We start from the raw sequence: 21,381 nt of genomic DNA on the forward strand, positions 1-21,381 counted from the left end.
GTTCTGAAAATAAAGAAATTGATTTGAATTGAACTTATTATTGCTGTTTTTTTTTCCACTGCATTTAACGCTTACGAGTATTATTACCAATTTCCGGTTGGAAAAGGCTTATGATTTTGTTTTCAATTTTTTTAATATTAATTTTTAAATTAATTCTTGGGTGACTGCGATCAAAATTTATGTAAGTGAATTTATATAAGACCATAGATAAAGCTTAGTTTTTTTTCATTTATTTAACATATTGGTATCCTTTTAAAAAATAAGAACTGCTATAATTCAATCCAAATCTCTTTTGCAATGAAAATCTCTTAAGACCTCGATCCATGACATGTCTACTGCAAATCTCAGTAAACGATTTCAAGAAAAAACTGAAATTTTAGTTCTTTACTCTACCTTTCCCTTTTGAAGAGCTCGTCGATGTTCAGAGATGTGAAGTTGAAAGTCTTGCACGAGATCAAGTTGAGACCCTTCGCCATGAAGATAATACCTAAAATTTGCACCAAATCGGGTATCAAAAAAACTTGCTGCCACGTGTAAAGCATTTGTGCAAAATCCTGGGTTTACTTGGAAAGTTGGAAAATCTTTTCCCTTTGTTTCCCTCCCCCTAGTGGGTTCATGCCATTAGCAATCGATACGGGCACCTGCCACATTTTACACAATGATTGACTACAACTATATAATGGTAGGAGCCCTGTAACTAGGAGGAACATAATGTATTGGGGCGGGGTACAGACAGAAAAAATCCGAAAATTTATAATACCCGCTTATGGGAAACATTTTTATATTTCTGTCAATGTACATTATGATATTCTCTTCAGAATAGTTCATTGTCTTAGCTGATGAGTTAACTAATTAGAACTTATCAAGTTCTGATTAACTGGGTGGGACAACAATCTTGATTATTTGTATCCAATAAATAACCTTCAACGTGTGATCTTAAAACTTATTTTGAAACAATTTATGGTCTAATAGTGGACATTAACGGACCATATAATCCTCGACTTATAAAAACACCATGCATGACCAGAAAACGGTTTTAGAATACCATTCTTTGCAAGAATCTCCCATGAAATGATTTATCGCGACCCTAATTTTATGCTCGATTTCAATTTGAACCAAAAATTTTTCGACGATTTTAATTAAATTTAAGTGGATTATCATATTTGCTAGTGCATATAACATAGCCAATAGGAAACTTTTTAAAAACTTCTAAGGTATCGTTATACACAAAATGTGCTCCTTTAGCTTGGAAAAAAATCTGGATTTGAAATTATCAAACAACTCTCTAATCTCATGGCTAATCAAATTATGACGGTAGGTGCTCATCTACACGGTCCAATTGAACAAACGTGGCGTTTAGCCTACTTCCAAACAACTGAATAGAAATTAGAGTTGTTAAAGACTTTTGGCGGCAATCTAATTATTTGTTAGATTGGATTATCCTGTTGCAATGCCTATTCCGGTATGCTTGTTCGCCCAAAGAATTAAATTTAAGTTCTAATTGTATCTTTTTTTGACGAAAAGGTAGTTCCTCGACTTTTAAAATGACCATGCTTGATGGGGCCGATCAACAGGACGACGTTTCAAATGGATTACATTGAAATTTGTTTCAACTGGACAATAAATACATGCATTCTCAATGTAACGGCCGCTCTCCTTGTGTTTCACAAAGAAACAAAGAAAGTTTTACACCGCCCAGTTCGTTCTGAGTGGTAACAAAATCTGTCCGGATGCTTCGTTTCTGCAGTTTGCTTTTGTAACTGTATATCCGCTCTGCTGTACTTACCGTTGCATTAACTAATTTAACTAACTTAGTTTTGGATTTGTTCTCGATTGAACTAGGTCCACAGATCACACAATACGGGATCTCTATATGTGTACCAGTTCAATCGTTTTGATTAAACAAATCTAAGGCAAAATTTTAAGCCTAAAGTGTTCTGAAAAATTGGTTTCTAACTCAATCCTAGTTGTGTGTGTTGCGATTTTTGCAGAGTACTCACGAGTTGAAGATTGGAAATCAGGACACAGAAAACTGAATTAACTGTTCGAGACGTTTTCGTTACAAGACACAATATTAGATTGAATATTGCTCAAGACAAATTTTTGGTATCAAGACAGTATCAATTTAACAATTATACTGCTCAAGTGTTTGGTTTTGGCAAGACGCAGTAACGAATATACTGCTAAAGAATATTTTATTTCAACAATTTTTTTGCTGAGTTTAATTGCTAGCTCGAGTTGCTAGGCTGACAAGACAAATTTGTGAGTCCTTATTTTTGTTCAGTTCGATAACAATTTTTTGTGCTTACGTGGAATACGCAGCTGTTTCTGATTCGCTATACACATTTTCTTGCTAGTGGGATGGATAATCCGTATAAAAATAGAACACAGTAATAGTTTTCCTCCTACGCAATTTTGCTATTCCTTAAGCTCAGCTCCAACATCGCCGGCCCCGTTTTCCTTCGTGAAAACATTATCGTCAGTTGGTAGTACTGGAGCGAGCTTCACCATTGGCCTCTTGTAGTATCCATCTTTCGTTCGGATTGTTGCTGATCGAATCACTCCGTCGGAACCTTCAAAGGTTTCGTTTATTCAACCCAGATCGTAATATCCACCTTTGTCACTGTCTTTCACTAAACACACAAGATCACCCTGCTGAAGTCTTCTGTCCGTTGTGGTCTGCCATTTCTTTCGACTATTCAACGTTGGCAAGTACTCTTCCAGATGAGGTCAGTATAAGCTTGCGTTTGTCGGAAGAGCTTTCTATGATCAACAAATTGCTCTGCACCTGATAGATACGGTAAACAAAGGTTCTTGTTGCCAAGTAGGAAATGTTTTGAAGTAATAGCTTCTAAATCGGTAGCATCAGAACTCACCTGTGTCAGCGGTCTAGCATTCAACAAGACACATTGTGGTTGACAGAACATCTTCCCTGACTGATCGATTGCCCCGCACTGCATACATTGCAACTCCTCACCAGTTTTACCCACACTCCTCCAAAGTGTGGTGCTGCAGGTGGGTTGAACTTCCCAGATTTTCTTCAATTTGCCTCTTGTTCCATGCTGCTATATCCTCTAACGGTTCTTTTTCAGCTCCAACGAAGTTTGTCCCATTATAACTAATCATTTTGACCGGTTTGCCTCTTCAAGCAATGAATCACATAATTGCGTTCAGACAACAATCAGTGTCTTTTTTTGGTACAATCTCTATATGTACCGCACGTACAGTAAGGCATGTGAATAGAAAGCACCAACGCTTTTCGTTTCTTCGACCAATCTTTGCTGTGAAAGGTCCGAAATATTCTACGCACAGATTCAAGAACTGTTGATGCGACTAATCGTTCTTCAGGTAGATCTGCCATTACTGGAGCCTTTGTTTGGGCTCCTCCCTTTCGACATCTAATGCATTTGTTTTTGATCGATCTCAAATCATTTCGTACGCCTAGGATCCAGAGCTTCTGCTGAACTAAGTTTCTGACATGTTCAGTGCCTTCTTGATGACAAATCTTATATTCATTTCGCAAGAACAACTGAACTACATGGTGCTTCCAATGTAACAACATTGGATGCTTGGTCTCGAAGTTCAATTGACTTTTACCTATTCTGCCTTGAGCACGAATAAGTCCCTGCTGGTCTATGAATGGTGAAAACTGAAGAATTTTATTGTTTTTTGGAATTTCCTTTCCAGCCTTGAGAGACTTCATCTCTTCAGCAAACTGTTCTTGCTGCAGTAGCCTGAAGATGCTTGCTTGTGCAGCCTCTCTTTCTTCAACACTTAGTGTTTTTGTTGCCTGTTTGTGTTTTTTGAATACGCGCTTTACGTATGTTATGGTATTTGCTAGGCGGTTGAAATTGCTGAATCGTTCCCACTGAATCATCGGCATCTTCTCCTCAATCTTTGCTGAGAAGAACATTTGGCCGTTTTGTTCGTCTGAAGCATGTGTTAATTTCACCTGTTCAGGCCATTCGTTCTTTCGTTGCTTCAACCAGGCCGGCCCAGTGAGCCAATCGCTTCTCTTAAGTTCGTCAACATTGATCGCTCGTGTCCCGATGTCAGCTGGATTGTTAATACCACTCACATGATTCCACTGTGAAACATTAGTTGTATTCAAAATCTCAGCCACTCTGTTTGCAACAAACACTTATTGCTTACGGTGGGAGCTATGAATCCATTGCAGAACAATAGTGGAGTCTGTCCAAAAGTTACAACTGTGAATCTTTGTTTCGTGTTCTTTCACTATCTGTTCTTTAAGTCTCGCTGCCATCACTGCTGCTTGTAATTCCAAGCGTGGTATGGAAAGGTGTCGCATCGGTGCAACCCTGCACTTTCCGATTACAAATGTTAAGTCTGCTGAGTATTCTTTGGGCTTTGAACGTAGGTATGCCACTGCGCATATTGTGTCTTCAGATGCGTCGGCAAACACATGAAGTTCCCATTTGTCTTTGGCTGTGCTGAAGTATCTTCTAGCAATGCTGGTTGCTGCTACTTCTGGAAGCTGCGCTTTCCACTTCAGAAACTCTTCGTCTTCGTTTGGTTCCACTGAGTTGTCCCAATGTTGTCCATTTTCGGTCCAGATGCTCTTCAGGAGTCGTCTCATATGAACACTGAATGGTGCAAATAGTCCAAGAGGATCAAACACTGAAGAAACTAGAGATAAGATCTTCTTTTGGGTGATTGGGTTCTCAACTTCTTTGCTTGTACCTCTACAAACCTCTAGACTATCATCGGTAATCGTCCACTGAAGCCCAAGCAGGGATGAACCTTCCTTGCTGGGTTCTACTTCATCCTGCTTTGTGTGGTTGATAGATCTCAAATCCTCTGGGATTGCGTTGGTTACCACGTCGCTGTTGGTGATCCACTTCTTCAGTTCAGATGCTTGTTTTGAGAGAAGAAGTTGAAGTTGCTTGAGAACCTTGATTGCTTCTTCAGGTGTTTCGTTTGACTTGATGAAATCGTCCATGTATAAGTTTTTTTGGATTGTTTTTGCAGCAATTGGGAACTCGTCCTCGTTATCGATGGCTACTCGCTTCGTAGTTGGCACATGTTGGTAAACTCTTTGCTCCAAAAACATGACGTTGATACTCGTAAATTTGCACAGGTTCGTTCACTGTTGGTTGCCACATGAATCTCAAGCAGCTTTTATCTCGTTCAGGAACTTGCACTTGGAGAAACATTGATTCAATATCTGCGGTTAGGGCTATTGGCTCTTCTCGAAATCTAAATATTGTTCCAATCAGTCCGTGTAGTAGATCGGGTCCGGCTAACAACTTGTCATTTAGGCACATATCCTTGTATTTTGCTGCAGCGTTGCAAACACGGCAAATTTTACCGAGTTTGTTGGGGTTAAGTACTGGATGGTGTGGAAAATACCATTCCTTTCCGAAAGTGCCTTTGACTTCCGATTTACCAAGGATCGTCACAAACCCCTTTTCAACATCTGTATCAATTGACTGTTGATACAATTCTTCTATTTTGGGTCTCGTTGGAATCTTCTTTCCAGTGAGTGGAGCTGACCAAGGGCCGAGCCGTAGTTGTTTGGAAGATTGGGTTCTGGTTCACTCCAGAGCCTGCCCACTTCGTACCGCTCGCCTGTAAACTCTGTTGTGCTCCCTAAACACTTCTGTGCTTGCTGTTCTTTCTCTGATTGGCTTACAACGTTTATTTTGGAAGCATAAGTTTCTATTTCCCACCATGATTGGATATTTTCTGCCATTTTCACATCTTCTGTGGAGGCGAAATGACAAACATTTTGACTTTTCTTGCCTGTCATGGGACCACTGACTACCCATCCTAACTCTGTTAAACAGCGAAAGGCTCACTTCGTGTTCAATCTTATAGGACAATCTTATAGTTCAATGGACGTTGAATTTCGTAGGCATCTTGTCCAAATATGATGTCTACTTCCATCAGGTTGAATGTTCTGTTAGTGAGAACAGTCAGGTGTCTGAAGTTGTTCTTCAGTTCGTTTTAATCATATGTTGTGTTTTCCAACGAGATTGAGTGTTGTGCAAACGCTTCAATCGAAAGCACCCTTGAACGTAGTCCCTTTTTTGTGATAGGAACTTTCTCTGTCCTCAAATCTTACGTCCCATATATGCCAGCTATGTTCAAGGTAACGTCCGTGCCTTTGGCTTGGAGATGGTCCTTGACACTTTGATCGATGAATGATACTGTTGACCCACTATCGAGGAAAGCGTAGGTAGTCAACCTGTTACCACCACTCTGAACCGATACCGGAACTATTTGAAGAAAACTAGTAATTTCGTTACTCTGGTTGATTGTTGCTGCGCTTACATTAACTGCGTGACTACCCTCGTCCATTTGGTTTTCTGAGTGTAGTAGTATGTTGTGCCTTTTGGTACATCCATTTATACCGCACGGGTGGACTTTACAATCTTTGATTGCATACCCTTTCCCGAGACACCCATAACATAAGCGTTCTTTTTTCACTGCCGCATAGCGATCGGTGACATTCATACTCTTAAGTATTGGAAAGTTCCATATTTTATGAGTTTAATCTGCTAGTGGACATTTTTTGTTTTGCATTTGCTTTGTTTCGTTCGCAATCGAACTCTCACTAATATTTGACAATTTTGAGAATAGCTTTTCCTTGTTAGTGTTTTGTTGATCATCTTCCTTTCGTTCGCTCTTGGTTGATGGCATTCCTTCATGGACAAAACCCATTCGAGCTAACCATTTTTCAAGGAGAGTGAGATCGGGTCTACCTTCTCGACACTCGTCAACGAAGAAGAACCACTTTTCCTTCATGTTTGGGGGCAGTTTTTCAATTGCCACTTGCAGTGTTGAACTTGAGCTCAGGTCGCCTTCATAATTGTTTTGCTTCAGTACATTAACTAGGTTGCTAATTGTTATTGAGTAATTAATTACAGCCGTTGAGTCATGTATTCAATTTGGTTGTTGTTTGCGTAAAATGTTAAGCTATGCGTTGACAATTAGGTAAGGTCGCCCAAACTTCGGTCCCAGGAGTTCCCACGCTTGAGCGTAGAATTCTCCCGAATAGCCCATTTCTGATATAGCTGACATTGCTTTACCTGTCAACAAAGTTTTCAAGTGGCTCATTTTCTCTGAGTCAGGAGTATTGCAATGGTGAACCGTTGCTTTGAACATATTCGACCACTCCGTCTGCTCTAGGGGGTTTCCGTTGAATGAGCTCAACTTCAACTTAGGTAGTTGACTACTGCTGCTTGGTTTATTACGCTTAAACCTGTCTAATTCCCGGGCTGAGCTGACACGCTCTCCGCTTGGTGACCGTGACTTAAGTACACCTTCGCGACTGAAGCTTACCCTGGGATAATTGTTGTCGATCCTGGTTTTCGCACGGTCGAAACTATAATCGTGCAAGTTAGAGAACTTATCCGAAATATCGAGCCAACCGGAAACATCTTTGTTCCTCGGGGTTTTCCAAATGAATGGTGTTGTACTTCGAATACTGGGGGCTGCACTATCATCAGAATCCGAGGCTCTTGCGTCAAGAGCTTGTTTCTCCTATTCCGGTTTCAGTGCACCTTCTTCTTCAAAAAGTTGCATCTCCATTTCAAGCTCTTTTCTTTTTAATTCGAATTCAATTTTCTTCAACCTAATTTTGATGCAGTCTTTTTCTAAAGCCGCAGGTTTTTCTGCATTTTTAGCTCGTTTATCAGAGAAGGCCTTTGAATCATTGTCCTTGTTTGGGTTACCATTTTCAACAGTTCGTTGAGAAACTCCTGCAACAGACTGTGATTTCTTAGCGTTAGTTGGTTCTGCATCGCTTGTCAATTGAACAGTTTGATTCTGTTGATCTGTCGTGTTTGTTTCTCCGTGAATGTATGGTAACCAATTTGCGTTTAATGTTTGTATGAAATTTAGTTGTTCGGCTTCGTAACTTTCGACACATTCGGGATCACGAAGAATATTTGCTCGCTTCCGAAGAAGAATGCAAAGAGAGTCGTCAAGCGTCAGAAGCTGTTGATAGATGGTCTTGAGTCTGCTTGATCTATCGTTGTTTCTGATTAGCTCCTGGACCTCCTGAGTTTTTGCTTCGAGTTGTTTTTGGCAGTTGCTAATCTGTCTATGCAAAATGTCTATGCAAAGGAGTCACTTCGTTTGTTCTTTGGGACTGCAGATTGAATCTCTACAGTACTTTTGTTTATTTGCTTCAGTTAAACCTTGCTGTTCAACTTCTGATGCACTTTGCCTAATTGGCTTTGCATCGTTGAATTGCCTATTGAGTTTTGTTTTATTCGTTGATGCCTTTGTCACTTCACTTGTTGAGTTGGACAGCAGTTTATTCCACTGTCCGGGTCGGCGGACCAAATGTAACGGCTGCTGTCCTTGTGTTTCACAAAGAAAGTTTTACACCGCCCAGTTCGTTCTGAGTGGTTACAAAATCTGTCCGGATACTTCGTTTATGCAGTTTGCTTTTGTAACTGTATATCCGCTCTGCTGTACTTGCCGTTGCATTAACTAATTTATCTAACTTAATTTTGGATTTTTTCTCAAATGAACTGGGTCCACAGATTACACAATACGGGATCTCTATATGTATACCAGTTCAATAGTTTTGATTAAACAAATCTAAGGCAAAATTATATGCCTGATAAGTGTCATGAAAAATTGGTTTCTAACTTAATCCTAGTTGTGTGTGTTGCGATTTTCGCAGAGTACTCACGAGTTGAAGATTGGAAATCAGGACACCAAAAATTGAATTAACTGTTCGAGACGTTTTCGTTACAAGACACAATATTAGATAGAATACTGCTCAAGACAAATTTTTGGTATCAAGACAGTATCAATTTAACAATTATCCTGCTCAAGTGTTTGGTTTTGGCAAGACGCAGTAACGAATATACTGCTCAAGACTATATTATTTCAACATTCTCATTGCTGAGTTTAAGTGCTAGCTCGACTTGCTAGGCTGACAAGACAAAATTGTGAGTTCTTATTTTTGTTCAGTTTGTTAACAATTTTTTGTGCTTACGTGGCATACGCGGCTGTTTTTGATTCGCTAAACACATTTTCTCGCTAGGGGTTGGATAATCCGGATAAAAATAGACACAGTAATAGTTTTCGTCCTTCGCAATTTTGTTATTCCTTAAGCTCAGCTCCAACACTCAATATTAATCCTAGCTAAACAAAGAAGATTTGATTATTTTCTCCATAATGTAGTCACGAGCATTTTCAATGAATAATTTAAACGAAAAAGCAGGAGGGAAAAGTTATATATTTTTAACGCGTCTGGCCAGGCCTCAGCGGCCCGTGGGACTTGATATGAATCTATCACAACCAAACGTGAGAAAACGCCCCAATCTATCACATCTGGCCCGTCCGCTAAAACTAAATTATCAGCGCTTTTTGAGACTTTGCGTTGATTACTTAATTTTGTCCATTTGGTGCAAAATTTCGGTGTCGTCAATTTGAAACGCCGTCCATCTGAAACGCACCCATGCTTGATCAAAAACTGTTATCGAAAGACCGCGCTTAAATACAAATTGCAGTTGAAAGTCCAAGCTTGACTTATTTCACAGATTTTCGGATGTTTTAGTTATAGTCAGTTTTTAACCCCATACCAGAATAATTTAAAGTCTTTTCTTTTCAATTACATGTGTTAGTTGTCAGTCTCTTAGTCAGTTTTTTGTGCCTTAGTGGCGAATCATTTTTTTCAATTGAGGTCAAGGTCAATTTTACTAAGTTGATAACAAAATTCAATCGGGACACAAAAATTAAAAGTTATCATATATGTTGCCCAAGTCTAGACCTCGACTTTAAATGAAAACACTTTAAATGGATGTTTATTTAATCATATTGGACCTCTCCAGTTTAATTATAAAGTCTTATCATAAGTCGAGGTCTAAACCCGTGAAGCCGCCGATTCAAAAGTGAAATTAAAAGTGGAGACTTAAAACTAGTCCGTGTTAATATATTTTTTGAAAAAGTAAATTTAGTATATTAACTTGAAAGGTTAAACATTCTTGTAGCAAAATAAAACAAACTTACTTCTGTCAAAAAATTATATATTTATATATTTATATATACATACATACATACATACATACATACATACATATATATATATATATATATATATATATATATATATATATATATATATATATATATATAAATTTAATTATGTTTTAAATTGGAATCATTTTTTGCAAACATCAATATCTACTCTTTCTTCCTAAAATAAAAACAACTCTTAAAAGGTCCCCTATTGGAAAAGAGAAACAACTTTAGATTAACAGCAAACTTAAAGTGGATTTGTGATCGATAACTCAGTCCACTCTTATACCAAATTTTTGTCGGTGGAAAAGGCTCAAAGCCTTGACCCAGGAGTGTCAACATATTTAATCAACCTGTGTATTTATGGTTTCCTTGTTGTTTCTCCTGTTTGTAAGTTGTGGCCGGAATGTCCTTAGTTTGCAGCAGGGTTATAATGGACATGAAAGCAGAGAATATACACATGGCCACAACTGCCAGTAGAATCACCAGATAGAGCACAAACTTCACCATCTTCACCGTTTTCTTCTTCTGCTGAGCTGGAGGGGTAGGGGTTGGATCATGGTACTCCTCATTGTACCCATTGGTCGACTGAAAATATTAAAAACTGTTTGTTTAAAAAATAAATAGCGATATAGATCTGGAGTTTCTTGGATAGATCGTTCCTTGCAACTTTTTTGATCCTCTTTTTTCGAACCCTTCCAACTGTTTTTGTGTGATATGCATTTAAAATAAGAAAATCGTTTCTTCTAAAATCAGTCTACGTAATCACAAAAGTGGAAGTCATGACATATGGGTGAATAAATGGATCTATTCTGTTTTGCCCCCCCAGTGTTTTTTATCACCCCCAGTTACAAATTATATGTTGTTATATAGCACGTTACTATGTAAGAAAATAGCACGTGCGCCTGGGAGTCATAAAAAATTTATGCTAACTAAGCTGGGGGGGGGGCGAAACAGAATAGATCCGAATAAATTTGTTTTAACATCACCAAAAACGAATTAAAAAAAGGTCGTCGTGTGATTTCTGACTAATCCGCTCAGATTCTAAAATTAGTCTGTCTATGATTATTCTGACTTAAAACAGGCGTTTTAAGGATTTTAGAGATGTTATTTCGAAAATTGTGCCAAAGTGGTTTTCTTCAACCTAGGTCAACTCAATATCAACTCACAACTAGCTTGTAAAATTCTAAATTTGACAGAGAATTCCAATGTGCAGATATAGTATTGTATTGTTGCTGCCGATATTATTGCCCCACAATTCTGGCATGTAATGTTTTCTTAGAAGAAAATATAAAGTATGAAAACTTATAGTTCTTAGAAGATTTCCTCAAAATAATGTCAAAGCTACAATAAAAACAAGACGGCTCGCGCGAGTCTATGCGTAGCACAAAATGTTCCAACATACATCTCAGGATTGCAAAAATAACCAATTATTTCTGTCAGAGAAACCGTTGAGAGTATCCGAAAGCAACTTATATGCATTGGTGAAAATTACTTGTATTGTTTTAACCAAATAATATGCCGTCTTTTTCAAGCAGACGAAAAACGAAAACTCTTCGTCACTTTCTAGAGACTTAACTGCAGTGCGATTTGAAATATACAGACATGTAAAACCCATACAAACCATCACACACAAAAGATATTACACAATTATCCCCAACACTAAAAAAAACTTTTAAATTTTTCTTTTTATTAGTTGGCAATACTCAAAATTCACCATTGTTCATTTATGTTTTCTGTATTTTGTCTTTTTTTTCTAAAAACACGATATGAAAGTTAAGGGCAATTATAATATTGAATTTAATTTTGACTCTTAAGTTTGAAATGCAACTTTTGAAGATTTTCAAAAAGTTTTCTTTTTCAATTTTAAAACGTCACGAGCAAAATCTGACATTTATTTTTTTGGAACCTCTCAGATGTGTCATCAGCAAAATTTGAAAAAATTGAGTTTTAGTCTTACTTAAAGACGCATTTTTTAACAATTATGAGGTAGTTTCTCCAAATTTTCATGGTTTCTGAAAATTTTGCACTCTGCCTCGATTTGCGTGCAAATTTTAAAGTAACTAAGTCGCTAAGACGAATTCTTTTTTTTCTCCCTTTCACGCATACCTTGGCCTTTGCAAACACAGATACACATCTATACACAACACAAGCGCGCACCTACCTATAAATAAAAACCTTGAAACCGAAAAAACGATATCAATTTTTTTGGCATATCTTCTTTGCTAAAGGTACCTCACCGTTCATTTATGCCGTTATTGTTTTTTTTGGAAAATTTGGTGTGAAGTTCTTGGTGCTATTGTATCGGAAATTTTGATATTGACACTCGGACCTGAAATGAACTTTTTGAAGTTTTTGAAATCTTTTGTAATTTTTGATGTCTTACGATTATAATGGGGCAATTAACATTCCATAATCTCAAAAATATGGTATGAGTGAGGTTTAAAAAAGAGGTTTGGAATTACACACAATTGAATCGGCAATTTGTAGCAAATAATTTGTAGTTTTTGTAACATTTCTTTCTTTCTGACAGTTTGCGCAGTCTGTCTTTATTTGTGTCTATCATTTGAAGGAACTATATATCCCACATTAACTTTTTCTTTTCTCCCTCTCTTAAAATACAAAACAAACATTAAAAACTGCTCAATCTTAAAAACACCCATACACGCGCTCGAACAAAAATACAAATAAAAACTTCACTAAAAAACTACTGAAAATTTTGGCATCTTGACCTTACTCAAATTTCGTTATCTTTTATATAAGGTTTGACTGTTTGTCTGAAATTCTAGGTGTGGTTTTTTTGAAAAATATTTGAAGTGTTACTTCAATTTGGATGTTTCATGATTATAGGGAACAGTTAATTTTTCAAAATCTCTTAGACGTCTTGTCAGCATGATTTTAAAAAAAGCCTCAGATATGAAAATACTAAAATCCGCACTTGAAGGCAACTACTATGTCATTTTTTCTAATAATTCATGACTTCCAAGAGTTTTTGCTCTCTGCAGCTGTTTTTGTCTAACTTTCAAAGGAACTGTCTCTCTCGCGTTAACTCTCATCTTTCTCTCTCTTGCCCACATACTATTTAAATTGACAATACGCACACCCATACATACACCCACAGAGGTGCACACGCACACACAAACACACGCACACAAACAACTACAAACCTTGCCATGCAAAAGCAAAGAAATTTAAAATTTTCTTTTCGACAGCTGATCTTTACTCATTGTTCTTCAGAGTTCAATCGTTCAATCGTGTTTTTCTGGAAATCTATGTGAGGACTTCTTGAGACAATGTTATCGGTAATCAAAAAACTGAAACAAAATGAGCTTTCTGAATTAATTTTTTTGATCTTTCAAGAGCATAATGGCGATATTAACTCTCATTAATCTCACAAATGTGCTATCATTGAGACTTAAAAACAGAATTGTGGTTGTATACACAATTGAGGCTTTTTTGTAGCAAACACTATGCATTTTTTCTTATTGTTTTCTTTCTGACAGTTTGTGCTTCGATTTGTGTCCGATATCTGACAGAACTATTTCTCATAGTCTAACTCTCCTTTTCTTTCTCTCTCATACACACACTGCAAACATGAGAAGCACTGCAATCACATCCATAAATACATTCACAAAATTGCGCGCCCTCAAATACATCTGCAAACCTTACCACCAAAAAAACTATCAAAAATGTTCATTTTGGCATTTTATCATTACTCAAATTTTGTTATCGTTTTTATAAGTATTGTTGCTGCCGATAGTATTGTCCCACAATTCTGTCATGTAATGTTTTCTTAGAAGAAAATATAAAGTATGAAAACTTATAGTTCTTAGAAGATTTCCTCAAAATAATGTCAAGCCTACAATAAAAACAAGACGGCTCGCTCGAGTCTATGCGTAGCACAGAATGTTCCAACATACATCTCAGGATTGCAAAAACAATCAATTATTTCTGTCAGAGAAACCGTTGAGAGTATCCGAAAGCAACTTATATGCATTGGTGAAAATTACTTGTATTGTTTTAACCAAATAATATGCCGTCTTTTTCAAGCAGACGAAAAACGAAAACTCTTTGTCAATTTTTAGAGACTTAATTGCAGTGCGATTTGAAATACACAGACATGTAAAACCCATACAAACCATCATACACAAAAGATATTACACAATTATCCCCAACACTAAAAAAAAATTTAAATTTTTCTTTTTAACAATTGGCAATACTCAAAGTTCACCATTGTTCATTTATCTTTTCTGTACTTTGTCTTTTTGTCTAAAAACACGATATGAAAGTTAAGGGCAATTATAGTATTGAATTTAATTTTGACTCAACTTTTGAAGTTTTCCAAAAAGTGTTTTTTTTTTCAATTTTAAAACGTCACGAGCAAAATCTGACATTTATTTTTTTGGATCCTCTCAGACGTGTCATCAGCAAAATTTGAAAAAAAATTGAGTTTTAGTCTTACTTAAAGACGCTTTTTGTGACAATTATGAGGTAGTTTCTCCAAATTTTCATGGTTTCTGAAAAATTTGCACTCTGCCTCGATTTGTGTGCAAATTTTAAAGTAATTCAGTCGCTCCGACGAATTCTCTTTTTTCTCCCTTTCACACTTACCTTGGCCATTGCAAACACAGATACACATCTATACACAACACAAGCGTGCACCTACCTATAAATAAAAACCTTGAAACCGAAAAAACGATATCAATTTTTTTGGCATATCTTCTTTGCTAAAGGTACCTCACCGTTCATTTATGCCGTTATTGTTTTTTTGGAAAACTTGGTGTGAAGTTCTTGGTGCTAATGTATCGGCAATTTTGATATTGACACTCAGACTTGAAATGAACTTTTTGAAGTTTTGAAACTTTTGTAATTTTTGATGTCTTACGATTATAATGGGGCAATTAACTTTCCATAATCTCAAAAATGTGGTATGAGTGAGGTTTAAAAAAAGAGGTTTGGAATTACACACAATTGAATGGGCAATTTGTAGCAAATAATTTGTAGTTTTTGTAACATTTCTTTCTTTCTGACAGTTTGCGCAGTCTGTCTTTATTTGTGTCTATCATCTGAAGGAACTACATATCCCACATTAACTTTTTCTTTTCTCCCTCTCTTAAAATACAAAACAAACATTAAAAACTGCTCAATCATAAGTACACCCATACACGCGCTCGAACAAAAATACAAATAAATACTTCACTAAAAAACTGCTGAATATTTTGGAATCTTGACCTTACTCAAATTTCGTTATCTTTTATATAAGGTTTGACTGTTTTGTCTGAAATACTAGGTGTGGTTTTTTTGAAAAATTTTTTAAACTGTTTCGTCAATTTTGATGTTTCATGATTATAGGGAACAGTTAATTTTTCAAAATCTCTTAGACGTCTTGTCAGCATGATTTTAAAAAAAGCCTCAGCATTGAAAATACTAAAATCCGCACTTGAAGGCAACTACTATGTCATTTTTTCTAATAATTCATGACTTCCAAGCGTTTTTGCTCTCTGCAGCTGTTTTTGTCTAACTTTCAAAGGAACTGTTTCTCTCGCGTTAACTCTCATCTTTCTCTCTCTTCCCCACATACCTTTTAATTTGACAATACGCACACCCATACATTCACCCACAGAGGTGCACACGCACACACAAACACACGCACACAACCAACTACAAACCTTGCCATCCAAAAGCAAAGAATTTTTTAATTTTCTTTTCGACAGCTGATCTTTACTCATTGGTCTTCAGAGTTCAATCGTTCAATCGTGTTTTTCTGGAAATCTAGGTGAGGACTTCTTGAGACAATGTTATCGGTAATAAAAAAACTGAAACAAAATGAGCTTTCTGAATTAAATTTTTTTTGATCTTTCAAGAGCATAATGGCGATATTAATTCTCAATAATCTCACAAATGTGCTATCATTGAGACTTAAAAACAGAATTGTGGTTGTACACACAATTGAGGCTTTTTTGTAGCAAACACTATGCAATTTTTCTAATTGTTTTCTTTCTGACAGTTTGTGCACTCTGCTTCGATTTGTGTCCAATATCTGACAGAACTATCTCTCATAGTCTAACTCTCCCTTTCTTTCTCTCTCATACAAACACTGCAAATATAAGAAGTTCACATCCATAAAAACATTCACAAAATTGCGCGCCCTCAAATACATCTGCAAACCTCACCACCAAAAAAACTATCAAAAATCTTCTTTTTGGCATTTTATCATTACTCAAATTTCGTTATCGTTTTTATGAGTTTTGATTGTTTCGTCTGAAAATACAGGTTTGGTTTTCTTTGAAAAGTTTTCGAAGTATTTTGTCTCTTTTGATGTTTCATGAGCACAGGGGGAGAATTATTTTCTCTAAGTCTCGCAAACCTCTTATCAACGAGATTTAAAACAAAGAATCTCTGCCATAAACATATTAAAAGCCGCAATTTACCTTATTTACTAAGTAAATGTTCTATTTTTTTGTTTCAGAGAGTTTTCTCTATCTATTTATCCATTTTTGTCTAACGTTTAATCAAACAATTTCTCTTGGAATAACTATTTTGTTCTCAATCTTTCACACATAACACTAAGTGACAATATGCACGCCCACACATACACTCACACAGGCAGGCAGACACTCACAAATACAGGCGCTCAACTGAATATAAACCTTGCCAATATAAAAGTCATTTTCTTGTCATCTATTTTTTACTCAACGTTCGTCACCGTTCAATTGTGTTTCGGATATTTTTCTGAAAGTTTAGGTCTGGATATCTTGAGAAAATAGTACTGGTATTTTTGAAATCATATTTAAACCCGAAAATGAGCCTTTTGAATTATTCTGAAGCGTTATGTCTTTTTCGATGTTTAACGAGCATAATGTGACAATTAAATTAGAAATGAACTTTTCGAATTATTTCGAAATTTTCTGATATTTTTGATGTTTCAAGAAAATAGTCTGCCTGTTTTTCATAGACTGCGCAGGTGCGATAAAAACTAGATGTATTGAGCTTTTGTAGAAATTTTTTAATATAATTTTTCAATCTTTTTTAACTTGTGTGACAGTTTTTGCACTTTGCCTCCAGTGTTTTTAACTTGAAAAGAAACGATGAAGGCTGTTCGCAAACTCTTTCAAATAGTAGCTCTGGAGAAAATTGTTAATCAGTAAATTAGGTTTTTTGTTTTGGTCTTTTATTTTTTTAAGTAAAGTTTTTTAAAAAAAAAACAGGAAACTTTCAAAATTTTTGTGAAAACTGAAAAAGAGTAGAAAATTTCTTCTTTTCTCAGAAGAAATTTTCTTTTTTTATGAGGGGGTTTCATAATCTGTCAGCGATTAGCTTTATCTTTTTACAAAAAAGCATGAGGACTGGAAAAGATTAGTTTTCATATCAATTTCAAAATACAGAGTAGTAAAAAATAATGTTCTAATTTTAAAAAATATATATGCAAACAATTGTATTTGGAGATTAGTAAACGCTCTAAATATCAATTGACAATGTATTGTGTCATACTAGAGAACGGGAGCTCAAACTATTGGCTCTGACATTGTAAAGAAAACATCTAAAAAAGTTTTCGTTCTTTTTTTTCAAAAATGATAATGCTCGATTTACTGTTCGTTCAATGATACTATTATTTTATATTTTCCAGGTTTTGAAAATACTCAAACCGTTAGTTCTGATAAATTGACATTCCTTAGCTAGACGTTTGAACAGATTACATTTTTCTGCTAATAGTTATATATTTACGATGTTGAGTTTACCATTTTGCGAACTCTAAAATGTCTGAAGTCGTAATTTGAAAAATAATTTTTCGTGGGAGAGAATTAAATGGCCTATACAATAGTTTTTATCCCGAAAAAGAAAGAGACTGCTATAAATGTTTTATAACTTTAAAAAAACAAAATTATTTAATTCCTTTGAAAATTTTTGGTAAAATGGTTTAACTTGTTAATTTTTCTGCTTGAAACTGTTTCATTTTATTGAAAGTTCGCCATTTAACCTGACTAATTTTTCACTAATTTTTCTACAAAAGTTTTTCTTTGTTTTTTTCTTAAGTCTGATTGCGATCTGTGAAACCCATTCACTCCAACCACCCACCCAGCCGCGCGCGCACCCCCCCCCCCCCCCCCCCCCCTTAGCAAAGCGATCTTTTCTCTCTATGTGAACTAAAAGTAAAAATTTGACTGAAGAAAAAAAGCCAGCCTCGCATATGTATTCCCCGTTTTTGAAAAAATGTTAGAACAATTTGTTTTTTGTTTTCTAGTTGTAATCGTTTTTCAGCTTTTTTGAGCTAACAAATAACAGCCATATCATTCTATTGTGTCTACACAAACTCTACAATTTCTTCTGAAGCAAAATACTTTGAAAAGTTTTGTAAACTTCACTTGTTTTTGAAATTTGAGAGCAAGAAAAGTAATCTTAATAATTGAAACTCTTATGACAACGTATGAGATTCACTTTTTAACTACCTGGTTCGAGACCGAATGGTTAACTTGTAAGAATTTGGAAGCTTCTTGCAAAAGATGGTTAACCTGTAAGATTATGTGCAAGTTTCTTGTAAAAGATGGTTAACTTATAAGAACTTGTAAGTCGAATGGTTAACTTGTAAGAACTTGTAAGTCGAATGGTTAACTTGTAAGAATTTGCAAGGTGAATGGCTATCTTGTCAGTTTCTTGCAAATTCGTTCGGGTCGAGCACAACTCTCATTGGTTAATTCATTTTAACATTCAGTCGTTAACCGTAGAAAGCGCGTGGGAGTTAGTTGCTCAGTTTGGATAACATAATAAAATTCGACCTAAGTAGACAAAATGGTTACTTTTTGAATTTTATCAATTCACGAGAGTTCCTTTTGCAATTCCATTAAAAAACTGTAGATCTCAATTAGCTTCTTCGCGTTTTCAAAAATGTTCCCAAAATATTGACTTTGATTGAATTTTCAAATTCATATGTCAGTATTTTCTCAAAATAATTTAGTGGCCCTTCATTTTTATATCCTTTTTTATAATTTAGTTCACACTTTTCCAGATTTTGTTTTTTCCAAACATCCATTTACAATAATGTGTTGCAACATTTTATTTACGGTTTAGTGCGTATGTGTGTGTATATATGTGTGTGTGTGCGTGTGCGTGTGTGTGTGTGTATGTATGTGTGTATGTGAGTGTATTTGTGTGTGCGTGTATGTGTGCGTGCGCGCGCGTGTGTACGTGCGTGGTGTGTGTGTGTGTGTGAGTATGGTGTGTGTGCGAATGGTTAACTTGTAAGTAATTTGTATGTCGATTGGTTAACTTTTAAGAACCTTGCAAGTCGAATGGTTAACTTGTAAGAACTTACAAGTTTTTGGAAGAAATACTTGAAATGCGATGCATCGCCTTGTAAGTTTTTGCTAGAAACTTGCAAGTTCTTACAAGATAACCATTCGGTCTCGACCCGGGTAAGGCACGAGCACTCAAATAAAAGGGTCAATTCGTTAAATATTTGACAAGATTTTTTATATGTAAATTTTTAGATTTGAAGCTGGTCAATCTCTTCACGAAATGAATGAGATTAGCGGGGAAAAGATATAGTAAATTCGTAAATTGGCAGATTTTCTTGGTGGCACGACATACGCAACTCTTTGTTGCTACAATGTCAGGAGAACACATAGTTTAGGAACAGGTCTTTAGATGCTAATAACTGATATTTATATTTGTTCCATGCACAAAATGACAACATCAAGAGATACAACCAATAGCCCCCGATGATTTGAGATTGAATCCATTGAGCTTGAGTTACATTTTTCTGAACTCTTGTGCCAAGTTTTAGTTTAATAAAACAGCCTCTTGTCGAGTGTGAGCCCACAGGATGAAAAACTGTACCAGCCAAAATTGTGTACCGGAATTTCACTGTGTTCTCTGCTCAATTCTAAAGAAGTCCTTTGCAACTGCTGCAGTGCATCCAGTTTCAGTAAAAATATGCGCCGTTTTTCTTTGGGTGAAAATATGCGCTGTTTTTTAGTTTAAAAACAAATTAAATTGAATTAACATTTAATTTGCGTAGCAAGTCGTAACCACTCAGCTAAATGGGTTTTGTGGTAATTGCCTGCAAACTAGCTTATATATAAAAAGTGTGTTTACTACAATAGTAATTAGAAGTTATAAGCTACAAAAGTATGACATTACTCTGCTCAGACTTATTTTTTGGGTATGAATAATTGTCAGACTGTACAGGATAAGTTTAGCCTGGGCTAACTCCATGGTCTCAATATAATCATAATGAAGAAGAACTGCGCATTAAAAAACTTAAAATATTCTGGAGAAGCAATGTTTCAGAACTGAATTAAGTTTTTGCACTTGAGATGTGCTGTTTCAGCGCTGAAATGCTCAGAGACCAAAGTCCGGGACGCTCGCTTTATTTTTTTCAAGTAATTATGTTTAAGCTTTGTTTGACTTAAGTTGCGAGCAAGCTGTTTTTGAATTTGTTTGGTACAGCAAAAAAACTCGAAATTCAGAATTGCTACCAAGAAACCAAAGATTGTTCACAGAAACAGTTTTTACGTCCGATGCCTCTCTCCGTCTCATTAAGTTCTGGATATGTCTAAGAAACTAAAAATCGAAACCAGTAAAGACCATTCGCATTGAAACAGGGTTAAGTATGACTCTCGATATATTTCTGAGCCCATCTCCATCGAGTCAAATGCATCCTTGTAGTTGTATGGTCGACATCTTTAAATAAAACTTTAGCACGCTGAAACCTCCTCAACATAGGCATTGAAAATCTTTCTAAAATTTAAAAAAAAATTTTTTTTGAATCATTTGTGGCTTTGTTGAAAAACGTTTTTGTTTTTTTTTTGTGGAATTATAGCTCATTTCAATATAGTATGTTCGGTTTCAGACATAAGAAATTTTCGTTCGTTTTCTATAAGAAATTTTGATTTTTCTGTTCATAATTTTGTCAAACGTCATCATAGCAACCTTTTTGCAGCAATTTCAAACGTACTTCTTAGAGAAAAATTCAGAAAGATTATGCATAATTGTTGAAAATTTTTCCTCAGCACCGTTCGCAAAATTAATGGAACGATTATAAATTTTTTTGTTATTTTTGAATTCGAAATTGTATTATTGTTTTTGAATATTGATGCGAATTCTGTTGATTAACTCACTTTCACATAGTTTTGACATATTCTCTCGTAGTGTACAAGCAAAGTTTTTGACGGTTGGTTACCTCTTAAACTGAAGATTTATGTTTAAAAACCAAATATTTCTCAACTAGAGTTTAATAGATGACACTAGAGTAAAACAAACTTTTTGATTCGTTATTTCCTGAGCTAGCGTGCAGCAAGTGAAATTATTAATTCTTCACATTGATTTTTAAAATTCTGGACCAAAGATACTTATAAGAACTCCCATTTTCAACGGTATCAC

The 21,381-nt window shown here is 35.7% G+C and overlaps 1 protein-coding gene across 1 annotated transcript in view; it reads right to left on the reverse strand.

The window, feature by feature from the left end:
- The window catches only part of LOC142353024 (uncharacterized), a 65,116-nt gene that overhangs the window by 37,258 nt on the left and 6,477 nt on the right, over positions 1 to 21,381 (reverse strand). Inside the window, exons 2-3 of the mRNA XM_075405214.1 lie at positions 10,356 to 10,590; positions 394 to 487 (exon numbers count right to left, since the gene is read on the reverse strand). Coding sequence (XP_075261329.1) covers positions 394 to 487; positions 10,356 to 10,590 — 329 coding nt within the window. The remainder of the gene's footprint in view (positions 1 to 393; positions 488 to 10,355; positions 10,591 to 21,381) is intronic.

The sequence above is a fragment of the Convolutriloba macropyga genome, chromosome 14, assembly GCF_964194025.1.
Source record: "Convolutriloba macropyga chromosome 14, txConMacr16.3, whole genome shotgun sequence".
Lineage (NCBI taxonomy): Eukaryota > Metazoa > Xenacoelomorpha > Acoela > Convolutidae > Convolutriloba > Convolutriloba macropyga.